General features: G+C 44.8%; 3 protein-coding genes across 7 annotated transcripts; 1 reads left to right on the top strand and 2 right to left on the bottom strand.

Annotated features, from left to right (window-relative positions):
* Positions 1-421: 421 nt before the first annotated feature.
* Positions 422-16,707, bottom strand: svr (Carboxypeptidase D svr). 5 transcript variants are annotated; one of them, XM_015168706.3, is made up of 9 exons: positions 15,671-16,707; positions 8,655-8,890; positions 8,100-8,579; positions 7,910-8,010; positions 5,538-5,655; positions 4,151-5,477; positions 3,163-3,386; positions 1,875-3,103; positions 422-1,813 (listed from the first exon to the last, which is right to left on the bottom strand). In XM_015168706.3, the coding sequence occupies exons 1-9, from the start codon at positions 16,154-16,156 to the stop codon at positions 1,596-1,598; spliced, it is 4,419 nt and encodes a 1,472-aa protein (XP_015024192.1). In that variant the 5' UTR covers positions 16,157-16,707; the 3' UTR covers positions 422-1,595. The 5 variants fall into 5 exon arrangements, with proteins under 5 accessions (XP_015024192.1, XP_015024190.1, XP_002059612.2 ...); XM_015168704.3 differs by lacking the exon at positions 15,671-16,707 and adding an exon at positions 11,439-11,540; XM_002059576.4 differs by lacking the exon at positions 15,671-16,707 and adding an exon at positions 10,369-11,409.
* Positions 16,708-16,898: 191 nt separating this feature from the next.
* Positions 16,899-18,559, bottom strand: LOC6636078 (uncharacterized). The gene is made up of 2 exons (XM_002059573.4): positions 18,154-18,559; positions 16,899-18,100 (listed from the first exon to the last, which is right to left on the bottom strand). The coding sequence occupies exons 1-2, from the start codon at positions 18,196-18,198 to the stop codon at positions 17,765-17,767; spliced, it is 381 nt and encodes a 126-aa protein (XP_002059609.1). The 5' UTR covers positions 18,199-18,559; the 3' UTR covers positions 16,899-17,764.
* A 444-nt stretch (positions 18,560-19,003) lies between these two features.
* Positions 19,004-20,000, top strand: LOC6636077 (uncharacterized). Its single transcript, XM_002059572.4, has one exon. It carries the CDS (start codon positions 19,080-19,082, stop codon positions 19,896-19,898), a length of 819 nt encoding a protein of 272 aa, XP_002059608.1. The 5' UTR covers positions 19,004-19,079; the 3' UTR covers positions 19,899-20,000.
* Positions 20,001-20,067: the final 67 nt, after the last annotated feature.

Below are 20,067 nucleotides of genomic sequence, written 5' to 3'. Positions count from 1 at the left end.
AAAAGCTAGAAGAAAGTTTTGCATCCGGTTTTAAGGTTATGTTACTTTCAGCTCATATTCAACACTGGACTTGGCATGGATTCAAATGGAACTCTATATATGCACTCTATATATTTCTATACAAGCTAAGATTTACAGGCTTTCGGGTGAATACTTTGCACATAACTGTACTGTGGTCAAAAGTAGGGTTAGGCTCTCCAAATTTCCAGTGTTGCAAAAGGTTTTTGAAACACAAACGTAAGAAACGTAAACTCGAATTATTTCGTTTGTGAGGGCATTTAGTAATCGACACAGCGACACCGTCTAAGCTCTCGCATTTCAATCTATAAAGCTGAGCATATCTCTTTATGACTAGGCATAATTCTTGTCTTGTGGGGGGGGGGTTATTTTGATAGCCCCCAAAAATAATGTGCGCGTGCGCTACATGTACATACTCGTATTTATTTAAATAATATTGCATATTAGTCTTAAAGTTAGATAAATATTGATAGCAACATCGCCAGATATGTACATATGCATAGCTATATAGACATATTTTTAGATTATCTTTTTTCGATTTGGGTGAGTGTGCACCATTTCGAATATAATTCATAAGCATAAAGTGCGAAATATATATAAATTGGTATTCAAATCGTGCATTCTTATAGCTATAGATATATGCATATATATATATATATATAGTTATTCAATCGGGCGCTTACGCTCTGTATAATATCAAAAGCCTGCACATTTGATTGAATGTTCGTTAGAAATATGTTAAAAATGTTTCATTTATAATTATATATATTGCCAGCTGGTAAATTGGATATGCTTTATTTTTATTCTATATATATATATATATTATATATATAGATATAAGGATTTTGGTCTGGTATTATTGTAAGGCCGGGCATGTGGAATGTTATTTTTTCAAAGTTTTCAATTGCTTAAGTACACATTCTTGCTGTATGTGTGTGTGTGTGTGTGTGTTTAACTTTCTTCTTCTTCTTTGCTTTTTGTTTTGATTTTCTATTTGCTGGAGCTCAGTCTTAAGATTAGTTACAGTTAGGTTCTTGGACAGCGCCAGTGTTGCCAACAAAAAAAAAGGTAGCTAAAGCCAGTGTTGAAAAGGGCTTTGAAAAAAAAAATATATAAAATAGCTTAATTCGAATTTGAGCAAAGTTTGTTGATTGTCGTCAAAATACGCTAAATCCGTTTAGCGGAAAACGGCTGCATTGGCAACACCGGACAGCACACATACATGCATATAAATATACACACACACACATATATATATATATATATATATATATTTCTTATTAGACTTTTTTAAGGTTTTTGTTTATGCAGAGATTCGCGGCAATTTAACGGCAAGACATCGGATGTCGATATGGATATAGCTATATGTCTATATATATATATATATATATATATATATATATGTGTGTGTGTGTGTGTGTGTGTATGTACATGATTAAATTGACAAAAAAAAAATATACAAATTAAAAAAAAATATTTAGTTTATCGTAGAGCGCTTGATTTTTGAAAACTTTTGAATCACAGTTATGTTGTGTGTGTGTGTGTGTGTGTGTGTGTGTGTGTGTTGCTGTCCCTTTCTATTGCCTGCGCCGATTGTGTTGATGCAACATGACAATCTCATCGCCGCTCTCATCGGCCGCATCCAGCTGCGGCTCCTGTTCCCGCTCCCGCTCCCGCTCGCGCTCCACCCCAATCCCAACGCCAACCACATCCTCATCGTCGTCATCGTCATCATCCGTGTGCAGTATATGCTCCAGCTGCTCCTCATCGAAGTAGGGCTGTATGGTCATGCCGCCTGTAAGATACCAAGGTTAAGGATTAGTGCCTGTGTGTGCCAGTGTCTGGGCTCTACTCACGCTTGATGGGCGAACGGAAGAGCTCGGTTTCGCCGTCGTCGCCGGCATCGTCGTCCAGCTCGAACTGTTCCCTGCCCTTTTGCGGCAGCAGCGAGAAATTGTAGTAGGGCATCTTGCCGCGATGCCGTCTATAGAACCAGAATTGAGCGCACAGAACACACAGGACCACGCCCACAATGATCAGGACACTGGCAACAATGATGAAGAGAAAACGCGGCAGGCCAAAGACATGGGCATTGAACTTGAGATGGAAGACAACGTTCTCGGTGGGCTGGCCCGACTGCGCCAGCAGCCGAAGATCGCGCGTTGCCTCAAAATGTCGCGGCGCCTCCACCTTGAGCGTGACGGCGCCCAGCGGCACCGCCGACAGATGATATTCGCCCAGGCTGTTGGTGAAATTGCGCACATGGCTGAGGCCGGCGGGCCGGATGACAGAGACCTTGGCATTGCGCACGGGATGATTGCTATCGTCGAGCACAAGGCCCGATATGCTGGTGGTGCCGCCAATGCCGCTGGGCGCGGGCTTGGCATTCAGTTCGGTGACCTCGCCCCTGATCAGTGTGTAGCCGTGCAGCTTGATGGCGCCCAGATCGCTGAGCATGCCGTGCTGCACCTGCGTCTTGACGATCTGTGACTCATAGTTGGGCGCGCTCACCTCCAGCCCATAGATGCCCCTGGGCAGCATCAGCTGGAAGCGTGCCGCATTTCTAGTCACATTGTAAACGGACGGATGCTCCAGCAGACGGACGAATGCCTCGCGCAACGGCTGGCCCTTATCGTTCTGCACCAGGCCCGTAATGCCGGTCTGGACCAGGCCCAAAAAGTTGCGTATCTTCTCGATATTGGTGCGCCAGACGGCGCCAATCTGGCCGTGTGCGGGCATGCGGCAGCAGGACAAGCCCAGCGTATACATTGGCAAATTGTACAATCTGTAGAATAGATTGCTCAAACGTTCCGTTGCCTCCCGATGCAGCTGGCGTGTGGCGGAGCTGCTGCACTGCAGCGGCGAATAGTTGAACTCTGTGCGCTGGATGCTGTGGGCGAACTTCTCGAGTATGGAGTCGCCGCGCGGATAGCCCAGCTCTGAGCTGCCCGCACTGAAGGTCAGCAGCAGATCGAAGCGTTCGCTGCGCAAAAACTGCAACAGCACATCCCGCGCCGGCTCCGTCTCCGGGCTGAGTATGCGCTCGGCCAGCTCGTCGGGCAGCATGGGATCACACACCGAATTGCTGTGGAGTTGCATCACAAGTTAATTAAATGCACAGTTTTTTTTAAGAAGCCCACTTACTTGGCATTGTACATGCGAAAGATCTCCTCGAACTTTTCCGTCTGCGGCAGAAAGTAGATGACGCTGCGCTGCAGCAGCTGCACCACGGACGCCTCCTGCAGCTTGTGGCCCTCGATCAAATGCCGCACCAGATTCAGCATTATCTCACGGCCCAGCGGTGCGGCCGTGTCGAACAGCGAGCTGATCACCAGCAGCTTGTACTTGTGCTCCTCCGGCTCGCCAATCTATGAAGAGAAAGAGAGAGAGAGAAAGAGAGAGAGAGATTCCAGCTTGATCAGAAGTTGCTGTGGGCATTAACTAAAGATTGCTTTTAAGGTATCTTAGTCGGGACATTCGCATTTCAAGTCAATATAGCTTTGCATTCAGAGGGTAGCCTCATGACTGTTTGAGTGCGCAAATCCAACATCACATCTAGAAACTCACCTCACATCTAGAAACTAACCTCAGTTCTAGAACCTAACCTCAAATCAAAAAAATTTAAAAACTAACCTCAAATCTAGAAACTCACCTCACGTCTAGAAACTCAACTCACATCTAGAAACTCACCTCACATCTAGAAACTAACCTCAGTTCTAGAAACTAACCACAAATCAAAACAAATTTAAAAACTAACCTCAAATCTGGAAACTCACCTCACATCTAGAAACTCACCTCACATCAAAAAACTAACCTCAAATCTAGAAACTAACTTCACATCTAATTGATTAAAACTAAAGAAGAGGGCTTTAGTCAGACTGATTAAAAGATAGATTGAACCTCTGCCTATCTCGAGGCCTGCTTCTTCTTCTCTAGCTAGCCCCAAATTCGATATTTATCGATATTTATCGATATCGAACCAAAATGAGAAGCTCCCTCTACCGCATCTAGTCTAGCACTTGAACATGATTCAGACATCTTTTGAATGCATTTTCCCAAGGGGGGGGGTTCCGATAGAATCCCCGCTCTAGGGCAGCAGGAAATGCATCTGATATAGATGATGCGTACTCACATTGGAGGTCAGCTTGAGGTAGTTGAAGTGGCGACTGAACTCGTTGTCCGCGTAGCCGAAGCTGGCGATTTGCGGATTCTGATTTTCGAACTCGGCAAGTCGATTGCGCAACTCCGAATTGGTATGGTATCTGGTGTTGACCACATTCTCGATGATCCGGAAATCGTTGGCGGATGCCCAATGCTGTGGATCGTCGCGCATCAGCGTCACGTCCAGGCGCATGCCAAAGGGCTCCGCGGCGGGCACCTCGACCTCGACGCGCAGCGGCGCAAAGCCGTCGGCCAGAACGGTCACATTGTGCCGGCCGGGCAGCGTCAGCTTCCAGTAGTCGCCGAAGGTGCCGCTGTATGTGCTATGATTGCCGCCGTCCATGCCGACGGCAGCGCCTGCTATGGGTGTGCCGATGCTGCTGCGCACGAAGCCGTGCACGCCATGATGCACCTGCTCGATCAGCTGCAGCAGCGGCTCGCGATTGTCGCGCCAGTACTGCGGCAGCTCCTTGGCCAGTGGGTACTTGTCGCAGCCCATCTCGATGGTCAGCTCCAGGCAGCCGGCGCGCACATAATTCCAATCCTGCATGCCGCCCGTCACGCTGTACCATTGGGCGCCGTTGGTGATGCCGTCGGCGAACAGCTCGTTCTGGAAGAGGGCGCACGGCTTGCCCAGATGCATGGTGGGATGGGCGCGCGAATAGACCAGCGCCAAATGGCGAAACAGCTCATTGTCCTCGGTGGGATTCAGACGGCGTCCGCTGATGCTGGCGTCGCGCAGCCGCGCATACGGATCATTGAAATCGTTCTCATTGTCATCGAACGGATAATTGGCCACCAGGGAGCCGCCGTGCAGATTTGCGGATAGCACAAAAGGCAGCGAGAGCGTCCAGTTCATGACGGCGGCCACCTCCGGCTCGGTTTTATTATTGTATTTATCCGTGCCATATTGATCCGGAAAATTGCGATTCAAATCCACCTGATTGGCATTGGGTCGACCCAGGCCGCTGGTGCGATCGCCCTCGCGCGACACCTCATACCCATCCGGATTCATGCTGTAGAGGAAGTGCATCCGTGTGCCGTTCACCAGTCGCGTCACACGCTCATCATTCTCATAGCGCTCCAGCAGATATTTGGTCAGCAGCAGTAGCATCTCCTTGCCGACAACCTCGTTGCCATGCATATTGGCCACATACTTGAACTCGGGCACGCCCGGCACATGGCTGCCCGGCGTTGTTGAGATCTCCAGCACCCACAGATCCCTGCCCTCCACGCTCTTGCCAATGCTATAGAGCCGCGTCAAGCTCGGATAGCTGGCGCTCATGTTGCGCAAATAGCTGCAATTGAAATGAACAACAAATCATAAATCGATCAGATCTGAGGAGCGCACAACTCACCTCTCCATGGACGCATAATTGTGATGCTCGAATTTTGTGGGCGTGAGAAAGCCATCGTATTGTTGCTTCAGCTGTTCCGGCGGCTCGGCGCGCTCCACTTTCTGTTTGCGAAAGTTGCCTGCGGCAAAGATGGAAACAGAATTTCAGGATTAAAGACGCGCACAAGGAAGTGCCAGTGGCAGGGTGGGAGAAGGGGAGGGGGGGGGGGGGGGGGGGACGGACTTAAAACACCAGCCCAAAAACTTAAAATATTAAATGAAATAAATCTAAGAAAAGAAAAGAAATACACATATATACATATATAATAAAGTAAAGTAAATGAAGCCAGGCGCCAGTTGAAAAGCAATTAACGAATTTAAAGTTTGCTTGCAATAATTATTTATTTAATACAGAGTTTCGAGAACAAAAGAAATAAGTTGTACTTAAATTGAGTTAAGTTTTTGGCTAAAGTTCACAACGGTCACACGACTGGCAATAAAACACCCGCAAGACCCGCCAGACCCTGAGTTTGAATGGCTCTAATTGAATATATATATATATATATGTGGTATATAGGAAACGTATTGCTTAAGCTAAACATAACCTCAAAGAAGTTGAACTAGTTCCGCATCGGGATCGAGTGATTGATTAATAAGGCAAACAATTAGCATAGAAACTAGCTCAAATGAATACATATATATATTTGCTAAAACATTTGCACGCCCTGAGTTCAAATTTACATTTCGTCAAGAGAGACTTGTTTGAGAAGAAAGATAAATGAAAAGAACAGAAAAGAAAAGGACAAAAATGGAACTAGTTCCGCTTCTTTGGCCAGCGCTGTGAACCAGCTATGAACCATCTTGTAAATGTGTATATATATTTTTTATATATCATATTAAAATTTTTATATATATGTATATATATATTGATAATCTTTAGATATACGAGCAATATTTAAATTTAAAATACTTTAGCATAAAATCTAGTTTGAAGAAAAGTTGAAAATAAATGTGCATTATATAATATGTATAATAATTGTTTGCGATTGATTTCATTTTCATTTGTTCTAGTTTATTTAATTTATATTTTCATTTTTTTTTTTTATGGGATTTTCGGGCTTGCATAGAAAAATAAAACGCACTACGCAAAAATCAAAAATTTTATTTTGGCTATTATTCCTTTTGTTTGTTTTTTTTTTTCGTTTTTTTTCGTTTTTTTTTTTTTTTTTTTTGTTTTTCCTTTTTTCGTATATATAAATATATATTTGTTTGCTTTGTTAATGCCATTATCAGATATTTCGTATATATATTACTATTTTGTTCGATTTTGTGCCTTGTCATCTTCATCTATATATTTGATTCTTCTATGTGTATAATATATGTTAACAATGTTTCAGACGTTTCTGTTGCTCGCATACAAAAAAGGAATAACATTTTAACAATCTTCTTCTGTTAACATATGCTGCACGTATATATACACATATATATATATATATATATATATATATATATATATATCTACATATGTATGTGTATATATATCTGAGGAGATATTTAGGGTTTATATGTTTATGTATATAAGGTTATTTTGGTTAGATATTTAGTTGGGTTTATATAATTTTTACACATGGTTTTACTTGCTTCTAAATAATATGATAATATATAGACAGATATACATATATATATATATATATAATTATGATTGAGAGTGTGGGCAGGGTATTCGGTGTGCGTTCTGGCCATTTTATGGCTCGTTTGATTGCAGGCGGGCTGAAGGAGGGGAAGGGGGCGGGGGGTAGGGGGGTTGTCATATCCTATTCATATATACAAATCAAATATTGTTGTCCCTCTCCCTCTCTCTCTCTCTCTCTCTCTCTCTCTGTCAACAAATTGATATGCACTCAATAAAAAGGAAGAGAGAGAGAGAGAGAGGGAGAGAGCGTGGGAGAGAGCGTGTGTTTAAGAGAACTTAAACGCGGCTGGCAGTAGATAAAAGAGACAAAAATTGAATGAAAATAAGATATTGAAATGAAAAAAATGTAAGCGAAATCAAAAACAAAGACGATAACTTTATGTAAATGCAGCAAAAAAAAAAATAAAAATATACAAAAGAAAAATGTGTGTGTTAGACGGTGTCTATGTGTGTGTGTGTGTGCGATGGGCGTGCATTAGTTTGTGGGCGTGACAAATGTTACAAATGTTAGTGTTAACAATGCTTCAACTAGTGTTAGGCAATTGACCGATGCAGCTGGTGCAGTATGCAGTAAGAAGATGTGGAATCATTGTTGCCATTGCCATTGCCATTGCCATTGCCGTTGCAGTTGCAGTTGCAGTTGGGGAGGGGGGGCCGCATTTAATGCCTAAAAAAGTATGGATTGTAATAACTGCTAATACCATCAAAGTTGCTCTCGACGGGCGTCAGCTTGAAGTCGACGCGCAGCGCCTCCGCATTCTCATTGGTCACATGCAGCTGTTGCATTGGGCTCGATTGATAACTGCACGGGAGAGAGAGAGAGAGAGAGAGAGAGGGAGAGCGAGGATATACAGAAGCATTCATAATGAAATGACCTTGCTATTGACTTACCCAAAGGCGGCCGCGTAGACACTGTAAATGCCGGGCGTAAGCAGGCGCCAGTATTCGCCGCGCTTTGAGGTGCGTATGGGCTTATCCTCGAGACCGGAGACAATGATGGTAGCATCCGGTATGGGATAGCCGCTGGCATCGTGCACCAGACCCTTGATGCCGATGTGCGCCTGCTTCAGCAGCTCCAGTAATGGACGCTTGTTGCGCGCCCATTCGCTGGGCAGGCTGCTCGCCGCCGGAAACTTGCAGCAGGATAGCTCAATGGTCAACTCGAAGCAATTGCTGAATGCATAATTAAAGTCCTGCATGCCGCCGGACAGCTCGTACCAGTTGGCGCCGTTGGTGATGCCGCCCGCAAAGCTGTCGTTGCAGTTATTGCCACGCCTCATTATCGGATGATTGTCCGAATATGTGTGCGCCAGCTGCTTAAAGACGCGATCATCCGGCGTGAGGCTCTCCTCGCAGCAATCGTTGTGCGCCCTACAAATATTGCGTATTGCATGTGCCAAGTTTGGCTAAGGATTTCGATTGGGGCCGCTTTAGCCGGACACTTACAGTGAATTGTCGTACGGATAGCTTGCAACGACGGCGCCGCCATGAAAATTGGCCGATAGCACAAACGGTTTGCTCACAATCCATTCGGCCAACGCGGCCGTTTCCGGTTGCCGGCTTTGTGCCCGCAACTGATTCACATGCTGTTGCTCCAGGCGATCCGGAAAGTCACGGTTCAGATCGACGCCAGCTGCATTGCCGCGTCCCACATAATTTGGCAGCGATTCACAGTTGCCCTCCTGCCAGACACAAAGCGGAAGAGAGAGAGAGAGAGTCAGTAAATTTGGTTACTTCATTAAGTTACGTGAATTATTATTAGCACGAAGACCTGCGCCCGCCCCTGGCCTTGTGGCTTTTGCAGGCGGACAAACGTATTTGGCATGCCGGACGCGCGCGCGTCTCCCAAAGAGTTGACCAAACTTGTCTTTAATATGACAGTCAGGTGAGCTTTTGCAACAGTGTCCATAATCAATGCATTTGCCGTAAGAGGGAAATCAAGTTACGATCGAGCTCAGCTGTTGTTTCCAATCAGAAGCACATTGGCGCAATTCCCAATTGGAGCAAGTGCCAATCAATCGGCAATCGGTGTGAACGTACAAGCGAGACGGGGCGAGTCAATTGGCGCGACTCGATTGCATTAATAAACAAACAAATAACGTGCACGTTCAGAATAAATACACGCACACACACATATGTATATACATGCATATATGCATGCACATTAACGTATGCCTGTATACAGTGTTGCGTATGTAGGTTAGTCACAATGGCCGATCACACAAAGTGGACACTAAAAAAAAAAAACAAATAATATAGAAAAATCCCTGTATCCGGGGAAATTTCTATTCTATTCACAGTTGAGTTGTGTGCGTCGGGCAATTGCCAAAAATAGCGGCGAAATTGCCAAGCGAAAATTTTGGAGGTACACCAGCATAAGCTGGCGAAAATAACCCGCACGGCGCCATGCAAATGAGTGCGAGGGGTATTTATGGCGAAATCAATATTGATAGCAGCAGCACAGCAGCCTGTGTATGTGTGTGTGTGTGTGAGCAGAGGGGTTGAATGCAAAATTGCATTAAATTAATATCGATATTATTTGTTTCTATATGCATACATATGTATGCATGCATGTATGTATGTGTGTGCGTGCCAAACATTATAGAATGAATATCGATAGCCATAATTATCGCAATATGGCTGTGTGTGTGTGTGTGTGTGTGTGTGAACATGAACATATGCTTGCATGTGTAGTGGTGTGCTTACTAGAGCCGAACCGCCCAACGGTTAATTGCAAACAAAACAAGTGTACGACTCAGAGACAACAGCAACAAGCTTTCGCAATATGTCAACAACAATGGGGCGTGCGACAGACAGAGAGAGAGGGAGAGAGAGTGAGAATTGTGCCCTAACGCAATCAAATCGCAAGTGCGCAACAGCAGCGACGCGCTGTGAAGCCGTTACGCCGCGACGTCAGCGCTGGCATCAGGAAAAATTCTACAAATGCGGCAGACGCAGCTGCGGCACGGGCGGGCGGGCGGGCGGTGGTCGGGCGGTTGGTCTGTCTGAAATTTCACACTTATCGATTTTTCCACGATGCGATTATTTAATCTGCTTCATTGTCTTTTTTTTTTTTTTTTTTTTTTGTATTGTTTTGTTTTGTTTGTTTGATTTTACTGCTGGAAACAGGTGACGACAGCGACAGCGACAGCGCACGTACCTGGGACAGGGCATAGCCATCGGGATTCATGGTGGGCATCAGAAATATGTCGGTGGTATTCACCAGCTGGCCAATCTCCAGGCTACGCTCGAAATTGCCCAACAGATATTGGGCCAAATAGACGAGCAGCTGCCGCCCGACCGTCTCATCGCCGTGCATATTGGCAATGTATTTGACGGGCGGCGTCAGCAGCGGTCGTTGGCGTGCGTTGCGCGAGATTTGCAGTGCCAACAGATTGCGCCCCTCCAGCGATCGGCCGATACTGTGAACGCGCGCCTGTTCCGGATAGGCCTTCTCGAGCCGGGCAAACAGATCTTCCAGCTGCTCCTGGCTAGTGTAATGCGGCAGCTGCAGGAAGCTTTCATCCTCTTTAAAAATGTAGCCCTGGGCGACTAACGGTAACAGTGCCAGAGCAAAAATCCACTGCATCATGGCTAAATGTCCAACTGGTAACTGTTAACTCTTAACTAACTGTTCTTCCGCTGCTGCTGCTGCTGCTGCTGCTACTGCCGACTGCTAGTTATCACTGGCGTGCAAATTGAGCGAGCGGGCCGCTTAGGTACAGGTCGAAGCCCGCGTGCCTCGGCGTTCGTATAGGTCACAGTTATTGTGGGCTGTGTTGTTATTGTGCAGCAGCTCCAATCGGTTCGACTCAGCTTCGAAAAATGTACTGTTTGAAAATTTGCTGCGTTGATTGGCCTTAAGCCCGTGCTGCCCGCCCGCGGTCCAACTGCCGCTGTCGACGTCGCTGCCGACGCTGACGACGACGACGCTGCTGCTGCTGCTGCTGAGAGCGACGACGTGCGATAATTGTAGGGAAATTACACGGCAGAGAGCGCGCCGAAGCTTTGCGCTTGTCAGTCACGAGTTTTGTTGTTGTTGTTGTTGTTGTTGTTGTTGTTATTGCCGCCGCCGCCGCCGCCACCGCCGCCACCGCTGCTGCTGCTGCTGTTTCTGTTGTTTTTGTTTTTGTATTGTTATTGCCGCATTGCGGCGACAACGTTGCGTTTAAGCACAAATTAATAGTTTTCAGTTTTTTATTGTGTTTAATTTTTATGTTATGTATGTACTTCGTTTGGTTTCTTCATTACACATTGTTTTTTTTTTTTATTTCGTATTGTATTGTATTGTTTTCTGTGTTTTTGGCACAGCTCTTCGAACTATGTGTAGGCGGCGTTGCCAGATGCAAGTCGGGCGCCTGCGCAAGTCAGTCAAGGAGAGTGGCGGCGACGGCGGCGGCGGCAGCGACGATAACCGAGAGAGAGTAAGAGTTAGCAAGAGCGAGCGAGCGCTGCTGACGCCAGCAGCGCTGCCGACGCCAGTTTCGCCCAGCGTCTGGAACGCCAACGCACGCGACCCATGTGTCGGCAATTGAAAGGATATTTGTATTTTCGCCAACCTCAAACAAACAACAAAATCGATAACATTGTCCAGTGACGTCACAACGGCATTTTGCGTGGGCAATACACACACAATGCAAAGAGAGCGTAGGCGGTTATTTGCTATTGGGTTCTTATCAGAACGCTGCCGCTGTCGCTGTCGCTGCTGCTGCCGCTGCGGGTGTCGCCGGCCAACGACGTTTAATCATTATCAGCATGGTACATAATATGAAAAGGTCGCCATATAGCAAGATCTGTATTACAAGCTGTTACCTGTTCCGCAGCTCTTCGGCAATCTCTTCGCCAGTTCTTGGCAAGAATATATGTATAAAATGAATAAACACTTTTGCATATTCGTATGCCATTTTGGGTGCAACCTCTTTTTTTGCAAGCCTCTCGATTTGCCGTAAATATCAAAGTTGAAGCTGGCCAAATTTGTGCTCCATTGTGCCAGAAGACTTCAAACTCATGACCTACATAATTATGTGGCTTAAATGACAACAACAAATCTAACAAAACCAATTGAGATGTGGCCAAAGAAAAACCGCTTTTACAGCGGAAAATGGCTGTCAATGGGCTTAACGGTAAATAGAAAATATTATGTACTCTCGCGGCTTGGAAAAATAAAAAAAAAACAAAAAAAATCCAAAACGAGCAGCTTCACCGGAAAATACTCTAGTTTTAATTCATTTTCTTTTGAAGGGACTTAACTCGGCTTTCATATGCTTCCAGTACTATTACTAGATGGACGTATATTAGTTTTCCGGCTAAATCTTTAGATCAAGCTCTACTCAGATAGATGTTAAAAGACTTTAAAGACTTCCATTTGGCTGTTCCCGGCGATAAGCCGAGCAGCTTATGCCTCAATTGGGTGGCGCGTGCAAGAAACCGCAGAGTAAGCTCTTCAGCTCGAGCTGTAATCCTGCTGGAGCAGGGCATTCGGAGACTCAGCTGCCGAGTGCAGACTATATATATAGAACAACAACAACAACAACAACAAGAAGAAGAAGAAGAAGAGAGGCAACAATAATATTGCATAGAAACCGGTTGGATTGACGTAGTTTCTGTTCGCGACTGCTGAACCAGTTTCTTGTGGCAGTTGCAACAGATGACGTCAACTGGTCCAAGATTGACACCAGCCCCGTGTGCTGGCCCTTTATTTATAGAGCCGGCTGTCAGCGGCAGCTGTTATGGCCAATTTGTGACAGGCCAATCTAATCGGTCGGACATCGAAAGGTCAGCGAAGGCGGAGCCGAAGCCGGAGTCGGATTCGAACGGATGGCGTGATTAATTCAAGAATCCAACTGCATCGCAGCTCCTCAGGCTGCCAGTGGCAAGTGTCAGCATCAAGGTTGAAACGAAACGATTCGAGCCCGGAATTAATAACAAGTCTTTGACGACAACACCCACCTGAACCGAACCCTGGTTCTGCGTTAGGTGTAGATAGATAGAGCATCAAATGGTTTCATTAAGAACCAGGCAGGGAGCTGGTTCAAACCATGAGCCGAACCACATAACTTTTTATTTGTAGTTTGCAGCCCTGGTCAGATTGTAGCTTAAGGCTCGACGTCGTAAATCCCGTTAAGCTGAGAACAGTTATGTTATCGATATCGCGATAAGATTTGAAAGCCAACGCAAAGCGTTAATGGCCCCATTAATAGCGGCCCGTTAAGCGAGCGATAAGCGACTTTACGACAATTTCTACAATATGTGCTACAAATCGCAGTCGGAGCAAAACGACAAACATCTGGAAGGCGAAAAAGCCGAAGATGAAATGCTCTTTTTGGGCAAGAAAAAGTAAACTTCTAAACATATTATAGCCTAATAACATGATAATTTTGGATGAAGTATGTAGAAAACCAAATGGAACTCTTGTAGAAAAATGCCTTTTATCGATAGATAAATAAATACAAATGATAATTTCAATTTCCAGTTCTAACTTTCGGTAAGTTATGACATTTTTCAAGATCAAATCAAAGTAATCCTCCAAAAGGGTATCATGAAACAAGTAAGATGTTCTAGTAGGGAGCTCCCGACTAGGGGATACCCTGAACCCTCTTCTTCCAACATCAAATGCATATATATATATATATATATATTCTATTTTAGAAGCTATATGTCAAGTTTGGAGACTCTAGCTCTTATTATTTACCAAAATTGTCCAAAAAACAGGATATCGATATCGATTTTTATCGATTGCTTGGAAACGCAGTAAGTTATCGATTATCGGCAGGCACTAGGAGCACCTACATCTTAAATTTCAAGTGCGTTCCTTGCGTTCATACATACGGATCGACTCGGCTATTGTTGCTGATCAAGAATATATATACTTTATGGGGTCGGAGATGCTTCCTTCTGCCTGTTACATACATTTGGATTTTGCACAAATCCAATATACCCTTATACCCATTTTGAATGGGTTCAGGGTATAAAAAAAAACCCGAACAAAAACACACAAATAACGTATTTGCGATAAGACCGGCAAACGACAAACACTTGAATGGAAAAAGGCGGAGGCTGTTCGGAGCAGGTGAAGGGGGCGCCGGCATTATATGGAAGATATGTATATGCATAAGCACACAAATGAGCCGAAGGTGACAGCTGGCAATCGCAGAGAGCCAGAGGAAAGCTAATATTTGCATAGGGACAACCAAATTGAACTTGAACTTTGTAGTGCAGTGTTGGACCAGTGTTAATAGCGCTTGATAAAGTGTAAGTGTTAATAAAAGTGAATTGCGGAAGGATTAAAAAATGTCTTTAGTTAAATGATTGTGCGTGTTATAGAAATACGAGCTGTGTAATTGTACATGACTCGGATCATCTTTCACTTTGTATCGATGGATACGATTATCTTTCTTGTCAGGTTGTAAAGGTAAATGTCCGGGTCGGTATAAGTATTGCCAATTACCGATAGCTCTCGCAATATAATTCGATAACTATCTAATTTAGAGCAATTTTCGGTTTTGAGTGATCGATTACAAATCGATAAATATCGATATTCGCGCTTTTCTTTATATTATGCCAGTTATAAGAATACATTGAGAATAGCTTGCGCTGTAAACAGTTAAGTTAGTTAACATTATGTTAGTTAACAGTCAACTGTTATGATGAATATATGTTAACGCAACTGTTACACTCCTTGCTTGACTTGTAGGTAGCCAATTTAATTACTACAAGTGCTCGGCAGAAGCTAAATGAACACTTCACAACAAATAGTGAAAAGAAAATAGTTACCCCTCAAAGTGAAGAGCACTCAAGTGGATCACTCGATCTATGAATATGTATATATATATATATATATATATATATGTACACAAGCACTTAGCTCAATGGCGATCAGCAGATGCTAATTAGTTGATCATGCTGAGTTGACCTCAAACAAGTTCAACACAACAACAAAAAACTAGGCCGAGTGATCTTTTAAAGCGGCTGCCGTTCCGCTTCACGTAGTCGATTTGTTGGATTCGTTTGCCACGCTCTTCAGTTTTGATTCAGTTGTGAAAGGGCGCAGAGTCTGCCCCCCCCCCCCAAGAAAAAAAGGGGGAACACACACAATACACCCGAGTTTATTATTATTGAGGAACAAGCTCAAGACATCTGATGACTCAGACGCCTCGTGTACATTCACTTTTGCTGGGGGTCAGCTGCAGCTGTTCATTAAAAGAACAAAACCTAAAAAAAATATTTTCTGCTCTCGCGAGAGGAACCGAGTATTTAGAGAGTCAATGCAAGAGATTCCCGGAGAATACTTACTTCATGGTCAGGGGCGAGCGGCTGAAACTCAGCTACAGGGCAGGGTATTATCTAGTCGGACACGGCCGACCCGCGCACTCTTACACAGAACAATCAGGTTGACATTCCAGGGAACTGTTAACCCAATTTTCGATTGGATTCGATTCGTGCTAATAATATGGCTGACTCACCTTGGCGGCGGCAAAGCCATCCGGATTGCAGCTGGGCAGAAAGTGTATCTCGGTGGTGTTGAGCAGACGCTGCACCTGGCCATCCAGCTCATAGCGGCTGGCCAGATATTCGGCCAGGTAGAGCACTATTTGTCGGCCCAGTGCCTCGTCACCCTGAATGTTGGCCACCAATTTGACCATGGGACGCAGCAGATCGTCGCCGTCGCCATCGGTTGCCGGCGCATTCAATGCCAGGGCGTGCATCTCACGGCCCTGTATGGTGCGGCCAATGCTATAGGTTTGGGCAAGCGTCGGATAGTCCCGGCTGAGGCTGGCGAAAAGTTCGCCAATTTCCTCATTGTTCAGATAATGTGCATTATCTAAAAAGCTGGCGCCCTCCTCCACCACCTGGACGTGCGCGTGGGCCGGTGGAGCTGTGCTGGGACGTGGGCTGGCGGCGGCGAGGCATGTAAATGCAAGCACCACTACGTAAGCGCAAGCGTACATTTCGCGACGCGACACGTAAGCAACGTAAACAGCAACAACAACCACAACAACAAACACGACAACAATAATAAAAAGCGTAGGCGCAGGCGCGCGCGCCGCGCAGCGTTCACAATTGGCTATGTGACTGTGAGTGGAAGCGAGATCGCAAGACACTTGTTGCGCCAGTCGATAATTGGAATGTGGTCACTTTTCTCAAATGCCGATATGCAAAACCGATTGCAATTAAAACGGGCACTTAGCACACTAGACGATGACCGCCGTAATGCGTAATTCAGCACTGTTCCTGCTTTCTTTTGCACTGGCGACGGCCGTGTGGGCTTTGATGACGTGCACGTCAAGAGCCGCTTCTAACTTACCTGCGGGACCTGTGGCACGACCACACGCACACGATCCCAATAACGCACTACGCTGACCCGCAACGGCTTTCAATTGATAGCAGCAACACAATATTTACTATAACATTAATTGAATTATAAGCGCAACACGTAAATAAACACATATATTAAAATTCGAGTGCGAACCGACCGCGACACACAATCACAAAACAATTGCTGCTGCAACTATCGATATACTATCGTTTCAGCTGCTAGCGATGCACGTAGCGTATATCGATTAGGGCCACATCGCTGGCAGCAGCACGGGATCAAAACAGATATTGGCGCGCATTCAAATAACATTCCAATCGTATTTATTGTTTTTATGTGCTTTTTATTCTGATTGCTTATACAATTTAGTAACAACAAATAACTCGAAAAAAAAAAAATACGAAAACAAAAAAGATATTGCGCTAATGCCTATCATTGTAATAGAAATGATAAGCTTAAGTTTAATATTAAAATGTGTATATATCAAAAATTAGTATAATATGGTTATGTTAAGGCAAATTTGTTGTTGTTTGAAAAAGTGCATTCTTATCAAATGGCATCAGACATTTTGGATTTGCATCGTAAAGTATTTAGAGTTTTCGAGAGAATTGCTTACAACGTATGTGTATATAGTATATAGTATATATGTGTGTATGCATGTGTTTTCTCAAGTAGTTAAAGTTACAAGTTAGGAGCATAAGTATCTTGTTCTTGGATTTGTATTGTGTATAGAAAAGCGCTTGTTGTTGCTTCTTGATATTGTTGTTGTACACATACATACGTGTTTCTGATTGCTTAGACATATGACGGTAAAAAAGTTTGGTTTGTTTGTGTGCTGATTTCCAGGAATATCCACAATTTGATACCACTTCTTCCATGTACGTGCGTATATGTATGTGCAGGCTTTGTAGGTTTGTATGGCAACAGGTTAACCACTCACGAATATTTCACTTATCTATATATATTTAGCTAGATGTATATGTGTGCATGCATGCGTCTATATAGGGTGCGGACAACCGCTAATTCAGTTTAACTAACTCATGCAAAATCAATAAAAATCATATTTAATTCATAAACAGCCTGCCTAGGTCAATTACACGAGCCCATCCCCCATCCCCCACACCCATCCCCATCCTGCCGTCACGCAACGCATTTACGCATTACACTACACGCTATACAACACTACGTTACGTTACGCTACACTACACTACACTACACTACACTACAGTACACTGCAGTATGCTCAATGCTGATTGGCCGTCACGGTGGTGCTCTGTCGCTGTTCCCGTTGGCGTCGCTGCTGCTGGGATGTGGCGATGCGTTTTTTTAGCATTTGAAATGTCTGCTGCATGTTGGTCATCTGATAGCGTATCGAGGTGCTGACGTCACGCTGCAATTGCTGCACCTCCTGTATGTCCTTGCGCAGATTCTGATACTCGTTCTTCACCTCGGTCATGGACTCGAGCAGCTCCATAACCTCCATTTCATCCATTTGCTCCATTGCCGTCTGATCCAAGCTGCGCTCCACAGCGTGCAGCTTGTGTGCCATCGTATACAGCTGGCTGCCAGCATTGGCCACCTGGGGCACAAGCGGTCAGAACGATGATATCTAATTGCATTTGTTATTCTTACCGATTTTTCCAAGGCGCTGATATCCTGATAGCCCGACATCTCCATGCTGCAGTGCTATTGTGCTCGCATGTTTCTTTCGAAACGCAGCACCCAAATTGGCTGCGAACTGCTCAATTTGTGGCCCCAACTAAAGCGTTGCCTATTTATAGGCGCCCTGGCGAGCGACTGCCCAGCGAACTTTGGGCGTCTCTGTGAGGCGAAGCACACGCAATGTTAGCGAATCCTGCGGGTCGCTCGGCTATTTATACACACGAGCATGCACACACACACAGACACACACACACACACACGCACACAGCGTGCTATTTTCCGTCCCCACCAAAATGGACGCAACAGCCAGCGACCTATTGAATGTCAAAACAAAAAGAAAACCAGCCGACTTAAACGAACTGAAGCTGGCATACCCTTACAATTCGCTGCATCTAAGCCAAGCAGTGGGAATATCAAATGATTGAAAAGCTCGTGTTAGGCCACACACACACACACACACACACACACACACATCATAAACATAGCTTAATTTCGAAAAAGTCTGTTAAATCTAAAATTCTTAAGGCGTTGCCAAATGCGTGCGCGTGTTGAGTATAGCCTATGCCGCAAAGGGCAGCAAAAAAAAAAAAAAGAAAAAAAAAACTCACCACCAATCTGTCTGGCTGGCCTGTCTGTGTGCGTGTGTCGGTGTGAATGTGCGTTTTTGCGGTGAATGGCAACTTTTGAGCAGTGAAAGTATTTTAATTATAAGCTTATGCATGTATGTACATGTTGACCAGGAAGCGGAAGCTGGCCGCAACTTTCTTTTGAGCGCATGGATATGTAAAACTGTTTACTTTTGTTACATTTTCGTTTACACTCATTTCTCAGCCGAATTTATATCTAGTTTGTTTCAGTTTTAGGGTCTAGAAATTAGCTAAAATTGAAGTTTCCCAATGGATGATCACAATGATGGACAAGCTGATTCCGAAAAAGATGAGGATGGTGACATTCTGCCGCGCTTTAAGGGCTTACCGAATATCACAGAAGGTGTCGATAATATCTATTCCCATTTGCTGAAGCGACATGTCTATCTATATCCCGAGGATGGCACCCACAGAAAATGGGTTGCCCCCCAAATAATAGTTTTGTTTGCGACGGGCAATGTTAACCAGGTGGTCGAGGCAGCCGTTAAGGATCTTAAGCATCCAATTGGCACAGGACTCGTTGCCAGCATACTGGTGCAGGAGCCGTTGCGTCAGACCATAATACGTAAAATACGTGCCCGCATGGAACTAATGGACGAGCGAATACCTGAGCATCCGAACTTTCTGAACACCCTTAAGCTGATAGAGCGAATGAATTGTAGAACCGTTTATATAGAGGAATTCGACCCGTCCGACAAGCAAAAGTTATATGGCAGAATGAAGCCCAGATCGCCCATTATTGTTCTGGACTTCCCCCAAGTCTATTTTGGCGATAAGCCCACAGCGATTATAACGCTAAATACCTTTCGGTCTCTGAACGAAGCTGTCAAACTTTGCAATCGTGAGGGTCTCGCATTCGATACGGTTTCCGTTTGGACTAACAAGCTGACCGAGGGCTATGATATGGTATCGGGTCTGCCAAGATTTCCAAATTTCCGATTCAATTGCATTAACGTGCCCTTCAAGGCCAACGCCATGGTAACGGTCAATGGTAGCTATCATTACGAGGTGCTGGCAGTTGGCGGCGAGCTGACGACCATAGCCTTTCCCATACAGCACGACCTCTGAATAGAATTCTGTGTGTAGCCTGTATCAAGATTTTAAATTATTGTAATTGATTATAGTAGGTTGTCAAAATAAAGTTTCGAAACAATTGCGTTTGGTTTGGCATATTTTCTAGTATTATATTTAGTATTATATTATATTGTCGCATTGCGTGTGCTTGATAGCGTGTTAT

This window comes from Drosophila virilis, chromosome X (assembly GCF_030788295.1).
Source record: "Drosophila virilis strain 15010-1051.87 chromosome X, Dvir_AGI_RSII-ME, whole genome shotgun sequence".
Classification (NCBI taxonomy): Eukaryota; Metazoa; Arthropoda; class Insecta; order Diptera; family Drosophilidae; genus Drosophila; species Drosophila virilis.
This window is presented reverse-complemented; position numbering and strand designations above follow the sequence as displayed.